Source organism: Cetorhinus maximus, chromosome 12 (genome assembly GCF_964194155.1).
Source record: "Cetorhinus maximus chromosome 12, sCetMax3.hap1.1, whole genome shotgun sequence".
NCBI lineage: Eukaryota > Metazoa > Chordata > Chondrichthyes > Lamniformes > Cetorhinidae > Cetorhinus > Cetorhinus maximus.
The window spans coordinates 100,847,279-100,872,009 of NC_135890.1; the positions used below are offsets into that span (position 1 = coordinate 100,847,279).

At 39.4% G+C, this 24,731-nt stretch overlaps 1 protein-coding gene across 4 annotated transcripts in view; it reads right to left on the minus strand.

The window, feature by feature from the left end:
• Positions 1-10,692: 10,692 nt before the first annotated feature.
• The window catches only part of ap1b1 (adaptor related protein complex 1 subunit beta 1), a 68,838-nt gene continuing 54,799 nt past the window's right edge, over positions 10,693-24,731 (minus strand). For 2 of the 4 annotated variants that reach the window (XM_078554257.1, XM_078554258.1), the window contains exons 19-23: positions 23,017-23,101; positions 17,690-17,776; positions 15,360-15,514; positions 13,034-13,100; positions 10,693-11,384 (exon numbers count right to left, since the gene is read on the minus strand). In XM_078554257.1, coding sequence (XP_078410383.1) covers positions 11,329-11,384; positions 13,034-13,100; positions 15,360-15,514; positions 17,690-17,776; positions 23,017-23,101 — 450 coding nt within the window. In that variant the 3' untranslated portion in view covers positions 10,693-11,328. Of the gene's footprint in view, positions 11,385-13,033; positions 13,101-15,355; positions 15,515-17,689; positions 17,777-23,016; positions 23,102-24,731 lie in introns of all 4 variants that reach the window. The other 2 variants (XM_078554259.1, XM_078554260.1) reach the window with 2 other exon arrangements.

Below are 24,731 nucleotides of genomic sequence, written 5' to 3' on the forward strand. Positions count from 1 at the left end.
TCATAATGGTTAAGGAAAAGGACAGTCTATATGAACTAAATTGGACTTTCATGCATAATTCCAAATCTTTGTTGGATGTAATATTACAAACTTAGTTTCCAATGGGCTGAGCTGAAATCTATCCAATTTGACTCGAGGTTGGGTGGGCTTCAAAAAGTAAGATCACAGGATGGCGGGCTTCAGGAGTTGAATAAAATCCTCTATGACCCAGGAAAGAAAAGGACAGGATGAAAGAAGAATGCAGTCCAACCTTGTAAACAACGTACTTTCTGTTTATTTATTGCTTGGTAGCAAACATGATGACCAGAAAAATTAGTGGATCACTCATATAAAGAATGAATGAATCAACTTCTATTTAAATAGCACCTTTCTCACCCTCAGGCAGTCCTAACTACTTTGCAATCAATGTGATAAGCAAGCACAGCAGTCAATCTGTGCAAGCAAGATTCCATAAACTGCAATAAGTAGCCAATTAATCTATTGTTGATAGCATTGCATACCAGGACTCCTCTGCTCTTCATTGAGTCTTTTCTATACATCTGAACTTGCTTTAATGTCTCATCTGCATGATTGAACCGCTGATCCTCAGCACTTGCATTTGGGTAGAACCCATAGCATTGAAAAACATTGTATGGTGCTATGGGCATAATCAGACAAAAATAGCAGCAACCCAAAGGAATGGATACCAGAAAGGCAACCAAATACTTTCTCAAAGTGGTGGTTTTTAAGGATTGCTTTAATGGACAAGAGGGAGGTGGAAGGGCTGAGGAAGGGAATTCCAAAGCTTGGGGCCTAGTAGCTGAAAAGAGTCACCTTGGTGAAAGAGGGTGTACAAGAGGCTAGAGTCAGAGGAATGGAGAATTTGGGGTTGTGGGGATTTGCAAGAACTGGAAGGTTACAGAGATAGGGTGGGGCAAAGCCATGAGGGAATTTAAACATGAGGATGAGAATTTTAATTTGGAGCTACTAGGGAACTGGGGGCCAATATAGGTCAGCAAGGACAGAAGTGATGGGCAAGTAAAAATGGAATTGGAAGGACAGAAAGAATGCTAAAGTAGAAGTTGGCCTGTAGTCCAAGTAAGGCTAATTTTCTGCTCAGGTACCTGAAATGGATCTTGAACCCTTGATCATCTGGTCAGAACCAAGAATACTAAATTAAGCTGACAATTGGTAAAGGGTGTTTTAATATAAAGCAGATTTGTTACTTATTAAAAGGTTTAAAATCCATACCCTTATAATGTAAAATACAACCAAACTACCTTTACAATTTAACTTGTTAAAGAATTCAAGCAACTTGCATAATGATATAACTTTTTCATTCTCAGGATTGCTGCAGTGTAATGTTGTTTGGGTCCCTAGTGATTCAATGCATTAGTGTGCAGTGGAGACTGAAACTTTATTGGAATTCCACCTTGGGGTCAATGTTTTTCCTTCATTTCCACCAGATTATTTTAGAAGACAAAGCATTTGAACATCTGAATGGGAGGAATAAAATAGATATGACAGAATCAGATAGGACAGAGGTTATTGGTGTGTGAGGATACAAACAGAATTTTGGATCAACTAAAGACTTTACTGATGGAGGATGGGAGGTCAATCTAGAGGACTTTGGAATAGTTGCACCTGGAGGTGACAAAAGCATGGATGAGCATTTCAGTGGCAGCTCAACTGAGTAAGAGTTAGGCATGCAATTGGACATAGACAGCTTTTATGATGGAGAGGTAATGGGGTTGGAAACTCATTTTGAGGTTGAATAGGATGCTGAGGTTGCAAGCAGTCTGGAACAGCCTGAGATAAGTGCTGGGGATGGGAAGTTGAAGTCAGTGGCAAGGAGCAGAGACAATAGTTTTAGCTGGAGCAACTGGTGACTCATTCCAGGTTGGTGGCCAGAGAGAGTCTCCTAACACAAGAGGCTGTGAAGGTGTTGTGAGGTAGAACTGGATGTTACATGTTCAAGATGGCCCAATGGACTAAAGTTTCTATCACCAAGGAGCAGCATGTAGAAGAAGAAGAAGAAGAAAGGATACTTGGGGAACTCTGGGAGTAATTGTTAGGGCTGGAAGAGAAGGCATTGCTAGAAATGGTCTGGCTGTAATTGCAGGCTGGAATGATGCAAAGACAGTCCCACCAATTTGGACAATGCAAGTGAGGTGATAGAGGACAATGGTGAGGAAACGCAACACATTACTCTGCTGTATCAAAATCTACTAGAGCAGGATTAGAGAGTGTATCAACAGCAAATATGAACATATGAGTAAGGACAGACACTAAACGACCTAGTCTGCCCCACAAAACTGGGATGCCTTATGCATCACAATATATAAAATCTCTACCAATCTCTTAAAGCCATCTCACAACAGAAGCGAAAAAACAGATAAAACCCAGGCCAATTGGGGAAAAATAAATCTGCAAAATTCCTCTCCAATCATTTTAAGTGATTGAAACTCTAGTCCTGATAAATGTTTTTTGTATCTATTTTTTATACAAGGTGATCTCTTCTCCAGCCAAGAATTGGTCCAGCTTTCATTTAAAGGAAGTAATCAAATTAGCACACTCTGCATGAATCAGCAGCCTGTAACATAGGTCTATGATTCTCTGGGAAAAGAGGGACCTAACATATAACCTAGTTCTGCCATATATAATTTGAAACTGAGATCCCTGGTCCTCGGTAACCCACTTGGTTGAAACAAAATGTACACAGAAACACAATCTACCCTGCTTCATTGTCATAAATAGATTAGTTAATTTTCTTTCCAGGTATTTTCTCCAAGTGTCAAGCTTCTTTGATGAAACAAACATCACATAGAATAAGAATAGGTTACTATTCCAAGGCTTGACAAAAAAAATTTAATTTTCAAGGTTTATAACAACTCACTCTTAGCTGATTTAGTCTGTTATTTAAAATATCAAAGGTTAAATATTTTGTTCTGAATGCCTACATAACAATTATAAAAATCAACTAACCTAATTCCTGAACTTAAATTTAAAGGTTTAGAGAATAAACTAACCTTGAAAATCTTTCTTCTCACACCCACTCCCCATGGAAATATTAGTTGCAAATGGACTTGACCCAGCAGTTCCCTAGTGTACCTTCCACCTTTGCATTCCAAATTATGTACTTAAGTTCACAAGATAACTTCAGATGATGAAAGCTTTGTGGTTCATTTGATTCATCCATTCTAGTTTATATAATCTGTGAGCATCTTAGGCGTAATGAAAATGAAAAATTTGAAGTTGGTTGAGGTTTGTAATTCTTCTCCATATTTTCTCTTTTTCTACAGGCTTCAACTGGAAGTTCTGACCCATGGTAAGCGGGAGAGGCCTTTAGTGAAATATGTGCACTGCAGTGCAAAGCCCAAATGCTGTCCCACCAGTAGTTTGACAATTTTTCAGTTTAAGAGTGAGTTGCACTGCTTCTTCTCTCCACCTGCCAAAATTTGTGTGCAACAGGTTTTACGCCAAAACATCACAATGCACAAATTTCTTTATCGTGATCGTTTGTGCCTCTTGAGATACGTCTGCTGAAACCCCCCTGCTGATCACTTACATAGCTCCATATAAAAAGGCCAGCTTGCACACAATGCAATGACAAAAATTTAGGACCAGCATAGCATGAAGTCACCTGTCAGTTTAACTGCTTTTGAAGTGATTTTCTTTGCGATTTAAAAAGGAAAAATCGTGCCCAACATCATCCTCATCCTGATGGCCACCTTTGTGTATGACTGCATCAAGATGTGCGTAGATCCTCAGTATGCAAACACCAACTGTCACTACATGCTGAGGTTCTACCTGTCCCCGGTGTTGCGAAGGATAGGTCTGGCCATGCTGCCGTGGAACACCCCAAGTAGTTGGACCGTGCCATACCACCTGTCACTGGTGGAAAAATATATGCAGAGAAACACCTTTGACCACAAGTCCATCAGGCAGTGGTCTGCCCGTAACGTCCTAGAGGCCCTGAGGGAAAAGGAGATGGCGGATCCTGTCGGATGGTTCCCCGAGCAGAATGGCAAAGTCATTTGGCAGAATGCCTCATCGCCAGAACTTTCCAAGCATCAAGATGGAGCTTGGCTGGTGTTGAGAAAGGCCCTCCCCGTCAGATCCTTCCTACACGCCAGGAGTCTCACCCCCTCCGCACATTGCCTTCGAGGTGGCTGTGGTGGGGACGAGACCGTTGTTTGCCTCTTTGTGGAATGTGCCTTTGCAAAAAAGGGTCTGGAGAGAGATGCAGTGGTTTTTGTCGAGGTTCATCCTGAGCAGTTCCGTGACACAGGACTCAGTGCTCTACAGGCCGTTCCCAGGGACACACACCGAGACAAACATTAACTGCAGCTGGAGGATCATCAACTCAGTGAAAGATGCTCTTTGATCTGCCCGAAACTTGTTGCTCTTCCAGTGCAAACAGTTGTCCCCAACCAAGTGTTGCAGACTGGCACATTCCAAAGTCCAGGACTACGTGCTGAGGGATGCACTAAAGCTTGGGGCAGCCACTGCAAAGGCGCAATGGGGAAAGATCACTGTCCAAGACCTTTCTGCCATAGTGCACCAAGGGGCTGGGAATTGTATAGACCCCTTGGGCTTTATGACTCACAAGGAATGTATGTAATGAAAACTAAATGTATCATAATTGTATTGAAGCACCTGAGAGTGCAACATGATCTATGTAGATAACTTGAATGCCATTGCACTGTCTGAAATTACTATGTTGAAATGTCTGTAATATTCATTGATTGTATTGAAGCACCTCGTGATCCATGTGGAAAAGTAGTATATGATTGCACTTTGTGATAGCCATTTAGAAAGATTTTGTAATGTTCTTTGATGTTTTACGAATAAAGTATATTTTTCCAAAAAAAGTCATGGCTGATCGGATTGTGGCCTCAACTCCATTTTCCTGTCTGCCTCCCATAGCCCTAAACTCCCTTGTCGATCAAAAATCTATCTCACTTAGCCTTGAATATATTCAATGACCCTGTCTCCACTATTCTCTGGGGAAGACAATTCCAGAGACTAACAACCTTCAGAGGGAAAAAAAGAATTCTCTTCATCTCCATCTTAAAAAGGAGACCTCTTAAAACTGTGTCCCCTACTTATAGTCTCCCCCACAAGAGAAACATCCTTCCGGTACCCACCCTATCAAATTCCCTTGGGATCTTCTATGCTTCAATAAGCACACCTCTCATTTTTCTAAACTGCAACGCATAGAAGCCCAAACTGTACAACTTTTCTTCGTAAGATAAGCCCTTCATTCCAGGAATGAGTCGAGTGAACCTTCTCTGAACTACTTCTAATGCAATTATATCCTTTTTTAAATAAGGAGACAAAATTGTATATAGTGTTCCAGATGTGGTCTCACCAAGGCTGTGTACAGTTACAGTAAATTTCCCTACTTTTATATTCCATTCCCCTTGCAATAAACACCAACATTCCATTTGCTCTCCTAATCACTTGCTGTACCCGCATATTAACTTTTTGTGATTCATGTACCAGGATACCCAAATTCCTCTGTACCACCGAGTTCTGCAATCTCTATATTTAAATAGTATACTGCTTTGCAATTCTTTCTGCCAAAGTTGTCAAGCTCACATTTTCTCACATTATATGCCATCTGCCAAATTTATGCCCATTCACTTAACCTATCTATATCCTTTTGTAGACTCTTAACCTCCTCTTGACAACTTACTTTCCTACCTTAGTGTCATCAGTAAATTCACGAAGGCTCCTTAGACAGCATCTTTCAAACCTATGACTACTACCATCTAGAAGGACAAGGGCAGCAGATACATGGGAACACCACCACCTGCAAGTTCCCCTCCAAGTCACTCATCATCCTGACTTGGAAATATATTGGCGTTCCTTCACTGTCACTGGGTCAAAATCCTGGAACTCCCTCCCTAACAACACTGTGAGTGTACCACAGAGACTGCAGCGGTTCAAGAAGCCAGCTTCTCAAGGGAAACTAGGGATGGGCAATAAATGCTGGCCCAGCCAGTGAAGCCCACAATCCAGTGTATGAATAATAAAAAAAAAATAGCTACCATACATTTGGTCCCATCCATCCAAGTAATTGATATAGATTGTAAATAGTTGAGGCCCCAACACTGATACCTGTGGCATTCCACTTGTTACAGCATGCCAACCCAAAAAAGACCAATTTATCCCTGCTGTCTGCTTCCTGTTAGCTAACCAATCCCTTATCTATGCTAACACGTTACCCCCTCAGTCTTAAATGGGAGATCCCTAATTTTTAAACTGTGCCCTCTAGTTCTAGACTCCCCCCACTAGGAAAAACATCCTCAGCATCTTTTATATTTCTCCTAAACTCCAATGAGCATAAGGCCCAGCATGCTCAACATTTCCTCATGAGCTAACCCCTCCATCCCGGGAATCAGCTGAATGAACCTTCTCTGAACTGCTTCTTATGCAATTAGATCCTTTAAAGGAGGCCAAAACTGTACACAATATTTCATATACGGTCTAACTAATGCCCTGTACAGCTACAGCAACATTTCTCTCTACTTTTATACTCAATTCGCCTTGCAATAAACGCTAACATCCCATTTGCCTTCTTAATCATACGAACATACGAATTAGGAGGAGGGACATGTCACTGGAGCCTGCTCTGCCATTCAATAAGATCATGGCCGATGTGAATGTAACCTCAACCCCGCATTCCTGCCTACCCCTGATTAACCTTTCACCCCCTTGTTAATCAAGAATCTATCTAGCTCTGCCTTAAATATATTCAAAGATTCTTGCTTCCACTGCCTTTTGAGGAAGAGTTCCAAAGACTCTCAAACCTCAGAAAAAATTTCTCATCTCGGTCTTAAATGAATGGCCCCTTATTTTTAAAGTGACCCCTAGTTCTAGATACTCCCACAAGAGGAAACATCCTCTCTATATCCACCCTGTCAAGACCCCTCAGGATCTTAAAGGTTTCAATTAAGTCACCTCTTACTCTTCTAAATTCGAGTGGCTACAAGCCTAACTTGTCCAGCCTTTACTCATAAGAGAACCTGCTCATTCCTGATATTAGTCTAGTAGACCTTCTCTGAACTGCTTTTAAGGCATTTACATCTTTTGTTAAATAAGGAGACCAGTACTGTACACAATACTCCAGATGTGGTCTCACCAGTGCCCTGTACAATTGAAGCATAACCTCCCTACTTTTGTAATCAATTCTCCTCACAATAAATGATAACATTCTATTAGCTTTCCAAATAGCTGCTGTACCTGCATACTAACCTGTGATTCATGCACTAGGACACCCAGGTCCCTCTGAATCTCAGAGCTCTGCAATTGCTCACCATTTAGATAATAACTATTTTATTCTTCCTGCCAAAATGAACAATTTCACATTTGCCCACACTATGCTTCATTTGCCAGATCATTGCCCACTCACTTAACCTATGTCACTTTGTAGTCTCCTTACATCCTCTTCACTATTTACTTTCTTGCCTATCTTTGTGTCTTCACCAAATCTAGCAACCATTCCTTCGGTCCGGTTCCTTCATCCAATCATTTACATAAATTGTAAAAAATTGAGGCCCCAGCACTGATCCTTGTGGCACACCCCACACCACTCGTCACATCCTGCCAACCAGAAAAACCCATTTATGCCAACTCTGCTTCCTGTTAGCTTGCTAATCTTCTATCCATGCCAATATGTTACCCCCCTGCACCATGAGCTTTTATTTTCTGCAATAACCTTTGATGAGCACTTTATCAAATGCCTTCTGGAAATTGAAGTACATTACATCCACCAGTGTCCATAGCGTGTAAGTCTTTCAAAGAACCCCAATAAACTGGTTAAACAGTATTTCCCTTTTACAAAACCATGTTGACTCTGCCAGATTGCCTTGATATTTTCTAAGTGCCCTGCTATAACATCTTTAATAATAGCTTCTAACATTTTCCCTATGGCAGATGTTAAGCTAACTGGTCTGTAGTTTCCTGCTTTGTCTTCCTGTCTTTTTGAATAAAGGAGTTATATTTGCTATTTTCCAATCTAGTGAAACCTTCCCCGAATTTAGGGAATTTTGGAAAATTAAAACCAGTGCATCAACTATCTCACTAGCCACTTCTTTCAAGACCTTAGGGTGAAGTCCATCTGGATCTGGGGATTTGTCAGCCCACAGCCCAACAATTTGCTCAATACCACTTCCCTGGTGATTGTAATTTTCTCCAAGTTCCTCCCTCCCTCTCATTTCCTGATTTACAGTTATTTCCAGGATTTACTTGCGTCCTCTATAGTGAAGGCCAAAGCAAAATACCTGTTTAATTCATCCGCCATCTCCCTACTTTCCATTATTAATTCACCAGATGCACTATCGGACCAACGCTCACTTTGTTAACTCTTTTCTTACTTAAATATTTACAGAAACTCTTACTATCCGTCTTTATACTACTAGCTAGCTTTCTCTCATACTTTAATTTTTCTCTCCTTATTAATCTTTTTGTCATCCTTTGCTGTTCTTTATATTCTTTCTAATCTTCTGACCTGGCACCTGTCTTTGCGTAATTATATGCTTTTTCTTAAGTTTGATATTGTCTAACTTTTTTCAGTTAACCACAGATGGTGGGCCCTCCCCTTGAAATTTTTCTCTCATTGGAATGTAGATATTCTGTGTATTCTGAAATATCCCTTTAAATGTCTGCCACTGAACTTCTATTGACATATCCCCCAACCTCATTTGCCAGTTCACTTTAGCTAGCTCTGCTTTCATGACCTCATAATTGCCCTAATTTAAGTTTAAAATACTAGTCTTGGACGCACTCGTTTCTCCCTCAAAATGAATGCAAAATTCAGTCATATTATGATCACTGCTACCTAGGGGAACTTCACTAGGAGGTTATCAATTAATCCTACCTCATTGCTCAATACCAGGTCTAGTATAGCCTGCTCTCTGGTTGGCTCCAGAACATGCTGTTCTAAGAAACTATCCCGAAAACATTCTACGAACTCATCTACGCTACCTTTGCCCATTTTTCCAATCTATATATAGATTAAAATTCCCCATGATTATTGGTGTACCTTTCTAGCAAGCTCCCATTATCTCTTCTTTTATGCTCTGCCCTGTGTAGTTACAATTAGGGGGCCTGTACACAACTTCCACAAGTGGCTTCTTGCCTTTATCATTCCTCATCTCAACCCAAACCATTTCTACATCCTAGTTTCCTGAACTTAAGTCATCCCTCTCTAATGTGCTAATACCATCATTAATTAACAGAGCCACCCCTCCACTTTTTCCTAACGTACTGTGCTTCCTAAATGTCACGTACCCTTCAATATTCAGGTCCCAATCTATGTTATCCTGTAGCCATGTCTCTGTAATGGCTATCAGTTCGTGCTTACTTATTTCTATTTGCTGTCATCTGTCTTGTTTCGAATGCTACATGCGTTTAGATACAGAGCCTTTGGTTTTACCCTTTTATTATTTTTCTAGCATCTAACCTTATCTACTGATTTACTCTTAGTACACTGTCCCCGACTACATTCCTTTTTGCTCCCCCCACTCGGATGGCTTCCTATACCATGGTGCCATGGTCAGTGTGCTCATCCACTCTGCAGCCCCTACTCTCATCCAAACAAGCTGAGAGAACCTCAAACCTGTTGGACAAATGAAGAGGCTCACACTCCTGCCCTCTGGGTCCCCTTACCTGCCTCACTTGTAGTCACTTCCTCTTGTCTCTGGCCACTGACCAAATCAGAAGGCCTTATCCTAAGTGGTGTGACTGCCTCCTGGTATTAAGCATCCAGGTAACTTTCCCCCTCCCTGATGTGTCGCAGAGTCTGCAGCTCAGCCTCCAGCTCAATGAATCGGAGTCGAAATTCCCTAAGCCGTAAACCATTACAGCAGACGTGTTTCCCCTGGATCACAATGTTATCCAGGAGCTCCCACATGCTGCAGCCTTGATGCATCACCTGTCCTGCCATCCTTAAATGTGTTTTAAATAATTACTTAATTATATTAATTACTAATTTACCTTAGGGAGACAAGAACTTACCCACTTACCAGATACTCACCAAACAGCTAGCTCCTTTCCCTGTAGTCGACCAAGAACCAATTTCTATGGGGTGAGAAAGATAAAAAGAGGAAACGAACAACTCCTTCTCCCCTTTCACCAAACTTCAATCTTCACTCAGTCAACCACACTCTGTTTGCACCTGCATATCAACTGTTTGTGATGTACTAGGATACCCAGGCTCTTCTATACTGTAGAGCTCTGCAGTATCTCTCCATTCAATTATGTTGCTTTTCTATTCTTCCTGCTAAAGTGGACAAGTTCACATATCCCCACATTATACTCCATCTGTCAAAATTTTGCCCACTCTCTTAACCTATCCAAATCCCTTTGCAGACTATGTCCACTTGACAACTTACTTTCCTGTCTATTTTGTGCCATTAGCAAAGTTAGCTACCATACATTTGCCCCTTCAGCAGCAGATATTTAGTAGCAGCAGCCCAATATATTTCTCAATATATATTGATGGCACTGTAAACATTTCTTTTAGCCTGTTTTTATATTCTGGAAATGTGAATTGCTGTACAAATTAGTTTGAAAATAAAAAGGGAACAATTTAACCTAGCATAAATGATCACAGATTGAACCAGATGAAACACTAAATCCCCCCAAACCTAGTACGCCAACCAACACATCAAAGAAAAATACTCTAATGAAATAAAAATTGCATTGTTATACATTCAAAAGAGTCTCCTGGGTACCTTTTCCCCACAAGTCCAGTTTATTTCTGATATGACTACTTATCAACACCTTGACATCAGCTGCAATGGTGGAACCCAAAGAGCATATTATCAGCATGAACCATATTACTAGTGTACAAATACACATTAAATGTCATACCACAAAATTTTAAAGTTACATCACACATTATGAAGAGGATACAAATTTGAACAAGGACAATTACCCAACAGCTGGAATGGCAGTGTATTGAGCACAGCCTTTTCACACACTAGGCAATTCACCATGTCATGATATTACATTACATTCAAATGACCAGGTTTTGGGACAAATCAACATAGCAAGTATCTGAATCTTGTATTTAGAGTGCATCATCAATGGAATAATGGATTTAGATATACTAGGATTATACAATAGACTTTAGTGTTAATGGGTCAATATACTCTGAGATCTTGAGTATACAATAAATACCCTTCACAATAACGCAACTTCTTCAGTGACACCAGGGTGTCACATATATAATTTCTGTCCATTATCAGTGCTTATAGGCTTCTGAATAAACACCACAACTGCAGGGATCTTCCACCAGAGTTATGTCCTTAAATTGCTCAATTCTTCAAAATTATTTCATATGCCTGGAAAACATGTTGGGATACCTCTGGGGCTCTGCATTTCAGCGATAACTGCAACAAAGAGTCAATAGCACAACAGTGTAAGGTCAGAGTTACATACTGGATTAGCTGTGCTGAAAGAGCATCTTGTCACTATAGTAGTTCTGATGATCGAACATAAAAATGTCCTCATTTCAGTGAGGACATCACATTTAAAATGCATTAATATGAAAATATGGCCATTGAAATATTACCTCCAAGAATTATGATTTTAATTAATGCAAGCAGATTTTTAATCAGATTTAGTCTTTACCATTGCATTGGTTTGAACAAGAGCACTATTTGGTACTTAATGATCAAACCAGCATAGTATTGAATATGAAACCACTGGTGACTGTAACATGCTCATTCATTCCAGCAGTCAAGTTAGAAACAGCAAGTAATGAGACACAGCCTCTTCAAACAAAAGTCTTCATTGAACAGCAATGAAGGTGAAAACCACTCTATTTCATTAAATTGTATGAATAATATAATTTGTAATCAGTAAAGGTCGCAGCAGCACATTTTGAACTATTACATGAAGGGAACAGGTAGAAGATATGTGAAAAGCATAGCTGTGGTTTTACGTAGCAAATATTCAATTACTTAAAAGGATATAGTAAATACTCAATTTACACTCAAAATGAAGGCAATTTTTCAACTGATACACCATTGATTTCTGTCAGAGACAAAGCAATAGTCATCTTCCTTTGGATTTCACACAATAAACATAAGAGTGGTTTTTCTAATTAGCAAGCAGAAAAGACATGAAAACTTAGAAGAATGAAAATTGATGTAAAGAATTAAGCTCATCCTTATGTATATGCACAACCTATATGACATTGCTTTGGAATGAAGTATCATGGTGGGGGGGCAGGGGTGGTCTCATAGTAGTATTCTTGCATTATGGGTACAAATTTTTTCAACATTCTTGCTTTGCCTGTTGGCTTCTGGTTTAAAACACTAATCACAAAATTGGTTCATACAAATATTCAAGCAGCAAATTTTACAACATGTTACATAGCAACAAATTTAGCTGCTCACCTCAAGCAAGTACTAATTTCCCCTCCCCTCCCAAAATTCATGCCAATTAAATGTGGAGTGCTGCAAGCAAAACATGTTGTATAAAAAAAAAGCAAGGGAACGATCATTTGGCCAAAATTAAACAATTCATTATGCCAGATAAAATGTAAATTGTACTTTAAAGTAACTCTGTAGCTTCCATCTCCTTTTAAATTTACAATTAATCTCAATTCACGATGAGAAATAATCAATTTTAATGAGAAAAACAAACAACTTCTGACTACAAATTTATTTTTAAATTAGGACACTTAATTCACATTAAAGCTCTTGCACGTAACTTTGGAGTTAACAGCAAAGATAAATCACATTGCTAAAAATTTTCTGAAACCAGAAACCAATCCTGAAAATAATTTTAACTTTGTCTGAACTAAATCAAATCCGGCATTTATTATTTAAGGTTCTGATCAACTACTTAATTGGGGAGCTGATGGTAAAAGGCTGATTCAGTCATCATGGGATAGTGAATCAGCCACACTGAAAATAGGCATCAGAAAAAAGCTAGCCAGCAAAGCATAGCAAAAAGGACACTGCAGAAGCATAGGGCAAAGAATGGAAGTGGCAAGTTTTTGCAACTGACTAAAATTAAATGAATTGCTAACCTCCAAATCCTGACCCGTAGGACAAAACCACCATGGCAGGCATGCAACAAAGGGAAAAAAAAGATAACTATAAAATACTACAGCTTTTCCCCCAACAGAAATAGAAAAAAACTAGTCTTGATTAATATACAAATGGCATGTAGGGGCATAACAGTGCAAAATATTAAGAACACACACATAGGGAAGACTACACAATGGTGCATATTACAAAACGGCAACAAAAAGAATTTAGACGAATAAAGTATATTATTGCTATGTTTAATACTTAACAGTAAATAAATTCACTCCTAAACAGTGAACAATTTAGAAGTACGATAGATGATAAAATTGAATGAAACATTATTCTGGATAGTTTGTGAAAGCAGTAATAGGAGACATTTCCACTCTCTCAGCTTATTCCACTTCAAGTGTAATGTAATATCTGTAAAGTTGCCAATAAATTTGGCAGGAATAAATAGTTTGTGAACAGGTTTCCACATTTTCTATTTAATAGTCGGTTGATAGTACAGAATTTGAGTATTGCTGTAAAAAGAGACATGCTATCAAAGCTTTTCGTCTTGCAGTCATCAGGACAGATTTGCAAGAATACCAAATCTCAAAGGGGATAACAATTTCTCCTGTTTGCAAAGAGGGTGCTGATTGGTTGGCAAGTTGATTCTGATAGATAGAGGTGTTGCCACGGAGAATGCACCAGGGAACAATTAACTGCCAAGCTTTTGTGTAAATTCAAACCAGGCAAGTCAACTCTGATTGATCAAGGTATTGCCATTGGGAATGAACCACGGAATGGCTGCCCCCAAGCTTTTGTTTAGTTGAGAAAGGTGCAATGCTTGGACATGTTCATTCTGTTTGCAAAGGACAAAGCCATGCGTGTGAAAATATGTAGCTTCTAGCACGCGTAAGGGTGCCATACTGTGAGGCCGACTGATAATCTTAAATTGGCTGTCAGTGTAATTCTTAGCACACTCTGGATTGTTTAGTTAGTGTTGTCCAATCGCAGAATCACATCTAATGTTGGACACTATATTCTGAGTTTTGCTCATCTACTACAAGCCCACTTTCATTGGTCAATATATGTGTTGGGATTCCCATAGTTTCACCTGCCATAAGATTGCCCTTATCGGAAGCCTCATAAAATCAGGCCTGAAACATTTACTCACCATGCAAGCTTGATGCCAAAATATGGTGCATCAAACCTATCCTGTGGAGTATTGGCTACATGACAGATCATTGATCGCTGTATATTGCACACACTCATGACTGGGTCTAAGGCTGCCACACTTTTGGTTCTGACAGTGCCCAGTCTACCTCAGATTACCCTGGAAGGGCAAGGTATCTCAAACATTTGAACAACAGGTAAAGCTAGCCATTTCACACTGCTAATATGCAGTAGTAACACAAGTGGCATTCTCCACAAAAGACGTTCTGCCTACCTCACAAATAAGTAATGTAGTAGATGCATTTCATTGCCAGTGTGATGCCAGGTATGAAGGCCTTATGCCCCAACGACTGGGAGATCATATTAAAGAGCATGTTCCTTTGGGTATTCGCAACAGGCAAAGTACTGATTGTACTCAACCAGCCCGTGCTTGCAAAACTCAAAACATGGTGTCCAACATTTGATATGATTCTGCGTTTTGACAACACTTGCTAAACAATCCTGATTGTGCTAAGAATTACACTAACAACCAATTTAAGATTGTCAGGTTCACAGTGCGGCTCACTTATGCATGCTAGAAGCTACATATATTCAGCAGAGCTTAGGGCCCTGTCCTTGCAAACAGAAAGAACATATCCACGTATTGCACCTTTTCAACTAAACAAAAGCTTGGGGGACAGCCACTCCCTGGGTCATTCCACATGGCAATGCCTTGACCAGAGTAGACCAGCTTGGTTTAATTTAAACAAAAGCTTGGCAGTTAACAGTTCTTTGGTGCATTCTCCATGGCAACACTTCTACTAGAGTCCACCTGCCACCCAATCAGCACCCTCTTCTCATGCAGTACAGGTTGTTGTTCCCTTTGAGATTTGGTATTCTTGCGAATCTGCCCTGATGAGTGCAAGACAAACAGCTTTAATAACATGTCATTTTGTATTTGATTCTGTTAAATGAATGCTAGTAATAAACTAAATTGTTGTATCTTAAGTACAGTAAAAGCACATTCTACAAAACACATCACAAAATGAAAAGATAAAATTCACCACCAACACTCCATCTTTCCTAATATAGTATTCAATATAATTACACAAAATTAAGAATTGCAAATATTAAAAGAATAAAGTAAAAGAGTTAAAAGCATAAAAGGAGATACTCATCAACACTTACCGTGTAATTGGGATTGCCTGGTTGGATCCTAAGCTCTGCTAAAACCCAGATCCCATTGGTCAGTTTTAGGGACTGATATAACATATCTTGCCCTTCAACATTCCTTTTTGCAACAGTGAAAATGTTATTGCTTTGAAGCTTATTAGTGACCGCATCTGTAAGTTCAGAAAACAATTATTTTCAGCAATCAAAATAGTACAAAATCGAGATAAATTCTGTTATTCAAACTCAAGTGTGTCTATTTGCAGCATCTACCATATCAGTATTTATCACTGAAGAGCTCTAGGCCATCAGCATAGAAAATTATTTTTGAGGCCAGCCTTTATAACTGATAGAAATGTGTCAGTAGATAATACTGTAAATGAACTGAATAGGCACAAGTTGCAAATTTGAAGACTTCAGGTTACTGAATGTCCTAAGGAAGCAGCAGTACCTTCCACACGTAATTTCAGAAGGCAATCTGGGGAAAAAAAATGGAAAAAACATGGAGTGCAAGACAACCAGCTTTGTTCTCAAACAGTTCCTGTACCCAGTGTCATATACTGGATACATGACACCTGCATGCACCCTTAATAAGGACAGTTTGTGACAAGGCATAAAAATTCAAATATAATTGAATACAATCAAATACAACTCAATTTAAATCTACAAGTACATTTTTTTTTCAAATATTGTTCTTGACTCTAATGTTGTAATAGGTAATATTCTACCAATACAAAATTTTGACTTATCCCATTTTCAAGATGACAAAACAAAATGCAATTTCCGAAGAGACAAAAAAAAACTTATTTACCTGGTGGTGGTTGCCATACTGCACTGGAGTTTCAAAGGTTAAGAATTTTTTTCCTTAGCCTAATGCAGTATATTTATTAATTTTTTAACCTGTAACAATGTTTACACTGCAGGAATAAGGTTTTGTCTGCTCATATAAGCCTTCTGTACCATCAAGGAATTACATAATGTATTTTCATCTATCAAGGCTACATTGTTTAAGTGTTATTAATTTAAGCAACAAAAATTAGATTTCACTGATTTAAAATAATTCAGAAACTGGTGGTATGGTAATCAACTCTCATGTACATCCATTTTAATTATATTTCATGAGCAATGCACAGAATAAAGATCAACTCTAGGGATTTTCCAATTAAGAAAAAGCCATCTTTTAACATAATTGTTTAGAATAAATTCTTATATTTTGAACAATAACAATATATTCAAAGGGAACTTTAAATGCAATTGACAGCTGGGTTTCAGCAGCACTATGTTACAGCTGAACTATTTAGCTTCAATAATATGAAACCCCTTGAAAGATATCACTAAGTCTTCTAGCACACTTGGAGGTTCCACTGGTGCAAAAGCTGGAAACATATTCCGATCTGATTTTAAATGGAAACTGTTTCAATTTAATGGATGTAAACAAGTCAAGCTTGTTTCAATTTAATAGATTTTATAGATTAAAGCTGATTGCTTCAAATAACCTAGCCTAAAACATTAAGGATAAGAGTAATGGACAAAACAGAACCTCAAGATTCAAATTCAGAAAGTGTTGTCCAAGATCATCAAAGGAAAAACAATCCCTGCAGTACATATCAAGAAAAGGAAGAACAATTCGCTTCAGGGAATACAAACGGCCTAAACAATACTGAATGCGATGATGATACAGAGGAGGATCGGGAATTTTGAAAACGAAGTGTTACTCATGCATGTCTATAGATTAAAATATTCAGCAGTTACTTAAGGCTGTTTTTCCATAAAAGAACATCAACATAATTACAAAGCAAAATACTGTGGATGTTATAAATCTGAAACAAACAGAAAATGCTGGAAATACTCAGCAAGTCTGGTGGCATCTGTGGAGAGAAAAGATCAGAGTTAACTTTTCAGGCTGATGACCTTTCAATCAAACTGGAGCTCATTAGGGATGCCGTGGCAGTTTTCTGGAAGCAGGATAGTAGAATGACATATTGCTTTCACAAAGCAGTTAAATGCACAGAACTACAATTAGACCTAAATCTTATTTATGCATCTGAAGAGGTGAGTGGTTTGTTTAAGTTACAGTCTACTGAATACTAGGATTTGAATGCCCACTCCACTGAAAAGCTGATGGGATAGATCAGGAAATTTTAGGCACAAATCAAGAAACTGGCTTCAAACTGCACTTGAAATTGCATCATTTCTCAGAGAGAAGTTATGGTTCAGGTTTCCAAACCAGCAGGTCCACTAGTGGTGCAAACTCTACATCCATGGTAGTTGATCCTTGATGTTATTTTTCAAACAGACAACAAGTGCTTGATATATTCCATAAATAATGAAAATAATCCACATTTTACCTGCATTAAGGTGGCAGTCTTTGATTTGGAATTGTACTTCATTCTCATTTGGAATGTCTTTCCAGGTTGCCAGAAAGATCTGTCGATCTGCACAGGGAATAAATGGGAGCTACAAGTTATACAGGAATTGCACTGATCTAAAAGTTATCAAAAAAATTCTGTTTGCTGTTCATTCTAACTCAGGGGCTTCCAAACAGGGGATGGTGACTTCCAGTGGGGTCACAGGACAAGCAACTGCAGTTGAGATCCCTCTCCTCAGTGGCAGTAATGGTGACTGGGGACTCGGGAGGGGACAGTCCTAGGAGAGGTTCAGAGGTCTCTTGACATGTGTACACACGATTTATTTCTTGCCTTGGTCTTGTGGGCATGGCCTAATATCAGCCCTGAGGCCTGATCACTGCCTCCAGAGTCTGCAATGCAGTAGGGAAAATACATTGCTGCCTGTTTCCAACACATTATCCCAACTTCCTCCCCCACAGCTCTACCATCCCAACTCTCTCAGCCCCACCCCACTCTGCTCTCAGGGCTACATGTGCCCCCCACCCCTGCTTCCCTGCACCCAGCTTCCTCAGACACCTCCCTCCTCAAACTCACCCAGAGTTCTACACAGCTCCGATATTACTCTGGGGTCATGGCAATCTTCAAGTTTCAAAATGGCGTTAGGAAACAGATAGTTTAAGTAAGTTATATTTGTAGGTGTTAGGAATGAGTTTTAACTTTAAAGTTTAAGTTTGATTTGTATTTCAGTATTTGTGTGTTGAGAAAAGGTCAAGTTGAGTTTTAGTTTCACTTTAAAAGGTGCCTGCATTTCTAATGAGAGTTTACAATGTGAGAAGTTAAGCAAGTGCAAGAGTAAAATAGCCGTGCTGTTGCCTAGAAACAGGAGTCCAGAGAGGCAGGCCCCTCCCACAGAAGAAACTAGAAACAGCAGTTTTTGAGTTCAGTTTTGAAGACAGCTGCCAGGCAAAAGCAGCCTAGAAGGCTCAGGTAGCCATTCCAAGCTAAAATAAGTTGAAAGTAGCTCCAGGGAGAGACTGGAGCAAGGGGACAGATAGCCATTCCCAAGCTAAAGAAGAAAGTCCCCAAGAATCGAGGGGAGTGGAACAGGAGAAAGTCACAAGCAGACCTTATAGTCAAAGGAAGGACAGGAAGCTGGACAAGGTCCTGTCAGGTGAAGTTAAGAATAAGGGGCAGAGAAAGGCTCCAAGCTTCAAGCTGCAGGAAGCAGAGTCAAAACAATATAAAGGCTTGTGAGAAGTCAGAAGGTCCAAGAGGCAACTGAAGGTCTGTAACTCTTTGCTATGGGCATGTAAAGCAGTGGTGTACTGTTGACATCTGATTTGGTGAAGCAGAGTGCGTGGAGGAAAGCTTGAATGCATGTGGTGACCCAGGGTAGAGGAACATTGGAAGGAGAGTTCGAAACCCTGGAGGTAAACCCTTGCAGAAGGTGTCTGAGAGAAAGTGTTATTTGGGAGAAGATTCCAAAGTGAGTTCTTGGAGAGTGGAGATCGGAAACCCTCGTGTGAAAGACCGGTTGGTTCACGGTGTGACAAACATCTGGGGGGAGTTGAGGAGAGATCCATAGCATCTGTGTTGGGTGGCATCTGTCACTTGGTTTCAGAATGTGGTGTGTCTGACCACAGATTGCCTATTGGTTTACATGGACTGTTACTTACTGTGAACATTCGAGTATAAGAAAGCTTTTGTAACTAATGTTATCCTTTCAAATCTGCATATATCTGTAAAGGTATAGTTGTGGGTGAAGAAGTATTGTAATATAGTTTATCATGTCTTATTAAATAAATGTTTTACTCTTTGTTAAAAGTTCACTAGCTGGCTCCGGTGATTCTGTTAAGTAGCCACTCTCCATATATCTAAACAAACAAATAAAAGTTAGGATCTATCAAGCTGGGTTCCACCATGGGATCAGACTTGTCCAGTAGTAATCTCAGTTGGGGAACGTTAAAATGAGATCTCAGTAGGAAAAAGTTTGGCAAGCACTGATTTAACAAGTACATAACAGCATTCTCCCTGAAGTCAGTTGATAACCTGCATTTAAAAAAAGATAGTTTTACAACATTCAAATTGCTTAGAAAGCACAAGCCTATGCAGTTACAGATGCTAGAACCTCTAGTACCTCACCTAAATGGTCTGTGAGCACAGAAGTAAGTAGGAACAGGAGTAGGCCATTCAGCTCCTTGAGCCTGCTCCACCATGAAATGATTGAGAGGCTATTTGATAGCGGTAGGCAAAGCCCCAGTCTATTTTCACATCACACCCAGCAATCTACATGCCCAGTACAGATCGTTCCCCTATCATAGTTTCAGATTTCAGAGACGTGAGGCGAATTGTAAGATTATGCAAGCTCACTTAGAAGTCAAATGAGAACATGATCAAGCTTGGCTTTAATGTCTTTCATTAGTGAACAGCCTGCTAATGCTGTCTCACTCAGATATGAAGAATGGACACCTTGGTGCTGTGGGGGGATTTGACACCAATGCATGGGGTGTGTCCAAACCAGGAGAGGTGGCACATCCAGAGATAAAAGAAGTAGCTGGACACTAATTAAATACTTTCCATTTCATAAGAAGAAATAGGAGTTGAAATAGGCCATTAGACCTCTCAAACCTGCTCTGCCATTCAACAAGATCATGCTGATCTTCTACCTCATTAAAAGGTTATATCTAGCTACCAATTGCCAATCACTAAAATCCATTGACAAACAATAAGAGATGCTGGACGTCTATCCACACCTACCTTTGTGGTAGTCCATCTGTGTGCTAATAAACAAACATCGAGAGGAAACTAGACCCTGTCTACTCATTTACTCAGATATGTTAATGTACCCAGTTAATGTCAAAAGTAGAAATGAATTTGTTTGCTGCAAGAAAACGTGTTACCAAGATGTTGTTTTAGACCTCCAGTGGGGTCTTCAACTGTCTGAGAACCAGAGTTTACATAGACACTTAGGAAAGACTAGAGATCAATCATTTCTAACTTCCTGACAATTTTAGAATTGCATGAATCTGAAAGTAGGAATGTAGAATAGGTTATATTGGGGCTTCAATGTTTAGCATCAATCCCAACGACTTGGAATAGAGGTTGGTATCATGGCAGCTTTCCTGGGAAAGTGTCCCTCAGCAAACAACCCATAGGAACTCGATGAAAATAGAGATGAACTACCAGACTGCCAGTTACTTGAAATTGCATATCTTGCATTTTATGCGCACAGCCAAGGTCTCTAAACCACAAGAATGACAGTGAGTATGGTCACCATTTTGACCTGCTCAATTGTGAAGAATAAAGGTTTTGGCCCATGTGGGTCAAAAATAACAAAAGTAGGTTAGTTTTCTTTTTAAAATCAGGGGATTGTTAGGGAAAGGAAACTTAGTGAGAAAGAAACAATAGTGGGAGCAGAATGTCTAACAGCTTGGAAAAGAAAAATTTAAAAGGGTACAGGTAAAGGACAGGGAGATAGGGGCAAGTGGAAAGCTGTTTCAGAAAGCCAGCGAAAATTAATAGGCTGAATGGTCTTCCTCTATGATATACATTCTCTGATTCTAACTAAAATCAAAACCCACAAGTCAAAAATAGAAAGATGTCTCACTAGAGTCACAAATTTGATTGCAAAATCAAGAGAAAGTACAGAGAGAAAAGATTTGGAAAGCTGCATAAAGCAGAATCAAATCTTCAAATGAATGAACATTTGTGTATAGTGTGATGGAATCCAGAGTTTGTGGGACGTGGGAAGCATGTGGAAGCTGTTGGGTGAACAGATGCCTGGTCAATGAGAGAGAGCGAGAGAGAGAAACAGAGAGAGAGAGAGAGAGAGAGAAAAACAGAGAGAGAGAGAGAGAGAGAGAGAGAAAAACAGAGAGAGAGAGAGAGAGAAACAGAGAGAGAGAGAGAGAGAAACAGAGAGAGAGAGAGAGAGAAACAGAGAGAGAGAGAGAGAGAAACAGAGAGAGAGAGAGAGAGAAACAGAGAGAGAGAGAGAGAGAAACAGAGAGAGAGAGAAACAGAGAGAGAGAGAAACAGAGAGAGAGAGAAACAGAGAGAGAGAGAAACAGAGAGAGAGGGAGAGAGAGAGAGAGAAACAGAGACAGAGAGACAGAGAGAGACATTCTGTTGACTGCACTGACCTGATTTCAAAGCTTGTTGCGTTTTTGTTTTTGTCAGAATCTAAGCGAAAGGGAAACAGTGACTTCAGTTTTCAGGGAAATGAGGATATGGCCTCAGATTTCTGGGGAAAATGGAAACTAGTTGAAACCAGACAAAGACACAGGGCCATAAAAGGCTCAGATTGTCCAGCAGTGCAGGTAGACTGTAGAGAGTTGTGTGTGGGGCAGTTCACAGAAGGAAACATGAAGGCGGGATCCACAACGGGGGATAAGGAAAGTTAAAAGCAGCTTCTTATTTTAAAGGGACCGATTGACTAGTGCCAGCGATTTTGGTGAAACCTGTGCCTGTGGGACTCAGGTTGGTTGGGACTGGCGACTGGAATGAGTTGGTGGCCAAGTCCTGCATGGAGAAAGCATCTGGAATTCTACCTGAGGAAGATAGAGTTTTGAAGGACTTTGTGGCTGAACATGATACCATAAATGCTGAGGGGACTGTCTGATAAATCTGAGACACCTGTGTAATTTGTAATAAAAGGAAACATCCCCACCCACTGCCGTCTCCCTCACGCCGTTGGTGGCTCCTGCCAAACCCACGCCAGTAACAGTCCCGAAATGCCAAGAAAGTGAAGGAGAAGTAGTGGGTGGCAAAGAGCGAGTGTTAGGATCCCCAGCAGGGGAAGGGTGAGGGAAGATGAAAAATGGAAGGAGTTTGAGCAAAAAGAAGTTGATTATAGTGGCCTGAGAATCCATGCCGTACAAATCATTGGTGGAAGAGAAGAAAGGAGATCAAGGTGAAAATGGTGAGAATATCTTGACTGAGATGCATCTGTTAACTTATGTTTAGTTTATGTTGATTTTTGGTTGGATTATTAAAGGAAAAGTTATAAAGTGAAATCTTGTTCATTTGGATTTTCATTGGAGTTGTTCTGTAAATTTGATTCTTTTGGTTTGTTGGTCTCCACAGGGATCATGACAATGGAATGTAGATAAATTTCCAATTCAACATATCAGCAACTTGCAACAGAAAAGGTTAAAGTACTTGAAATAACTGCACACAAATGTGCAAAAATTCAGAACTAGATACACACCCAATCAAACAATTTTTTGTTTCATCTTCAGAAGATCTTTGTAATGTTTGCTACTGGTAATTAGGGCCCTCTTTCAATCATCCCGAGCAACTGTGCTAGGATTATTGAAAACACTCACCCATCTTTCCATCTTCCACAAACAACATATTAATTGGGTACAGGCAACTGAAGTAGAAGACATCAATATTGTTCTTTACTGCAACCTGTTGACAAAATTAAAAATTAGAATTATGGTATTTAAAGTCTTTTAAATGGCAATGATTTTCCTGTATTATTTATTCTGTCCTTGCAGGGAAATGCTACACTATATAGATGAAATGCACGGTTAGCAATTATTTAAAATAAAAAGCATTTATGACACCATTTAGAATGATTAACACCCAGAATTGTTGCGTATCCTCTAGTGCTAGCTGTTCATAAATATTTCACTATGCATCATAAGTTCAGGCATAATTTTTCCCCCCCCAAATTATTTCCCCAAAAGATGTAGCAGATCTTGAATTACAACAATGTCATAGGAAGAATTCTAGATCTAGTAGTTTTATGTTAACTAGTTTCAATGACAGAATTTGTGTGTTGATAAATGGTTTTACATTTAAGTATGAACCATTAATTTTAGAGCAGTTTGAATGGAATTGAAAACAAGCACTACTAGAAAAGATACTTTTATCTTTCAATGAAAATCTTCTGCTTGGGAATTTGCAGTGGTAACAGGTTACTCAAATTGGATGATGTTCCATTGTGGGAAACTGTAGTCTCATGCTGCTTACGTGAGTGCATTAGAGAGTTGGACAGAACATTATTTTGCCTCTGCCTGGAAATAGCATACTACACTAAGAGTTGGGGAAATGGTGTGTGAGGTTACTATGGGTCAGATTTTGCCGTCAAAACAACAGTAATGTTTGCCGTTATTTATGCATAAATGGAACAACAAATTCAGGCAAGAGGCAGAATATCCAAAGGATGCTGTCCAAGTCTGCCACTTTGCCATTAACTTTGCAGAAGCATCATGTCGCTGTCTGCCTCACCTTTGAACTGCATTGAAAAAGGATGAAGTTGCTTTGTTTGCATAGCAGGTATGAACTAAGCACGTCATGGAAAGTTAAGCCTTGTCAGTTCATGTGTAAGCACCCTTATAATGATGGGAAAAGTGCTTGTTACTGTCAACCAATCTCTCTGGCACTGAAAATTAACAAGTGTGGCAATTCATCTCTTTATGCATTAATAGCTGTAAAAAATTTAAATTTTAAAAATGTAAACTTTTAAAATTCTTTCTTCCTCTTTTAATCCAATCGTTTTTCCTATATTTTTCTTAATTTACCTGAATTGGCAGTGAATTCACACCCTCTAATTTATGCTTGCATCTCAGTCCTTGTGCTGTTTTTCCCCCAATCCAATTGGTCACTGAGGTACATAGGAGCTTTCTCCGTTCACTCAGGATCTAAATGCCTGGTTTCACTGATATCAGCTTACATTTTGTGACTTGCCATAGAAAAAAATTAAAAATCTATTTGCACAAGGACAAGTCTAATGGTAGACACTGTTAGATACCTTGCAACAGCAAAATCTGACCCAATGTCTACTGCATGGGATTAGATTGATGGGTCTTTTCTTGTCTTCCATTTTGTTTACACCTAGTACAGGAGGACAAGGGTACAGATTCACCAAAATGGTGCAACAAACCCTTCAGTGAACATCACAGTAATTCAGAAACATTGAAAAAGCTATATTGCTATAAGTAGCTGTACCAAGTCTGGTATTAGGAAACACTACAATGCATAGCTCCTCACTTAGTGAACCTTACATAAATTTCAAGTTCAAATTTCCTCAAAG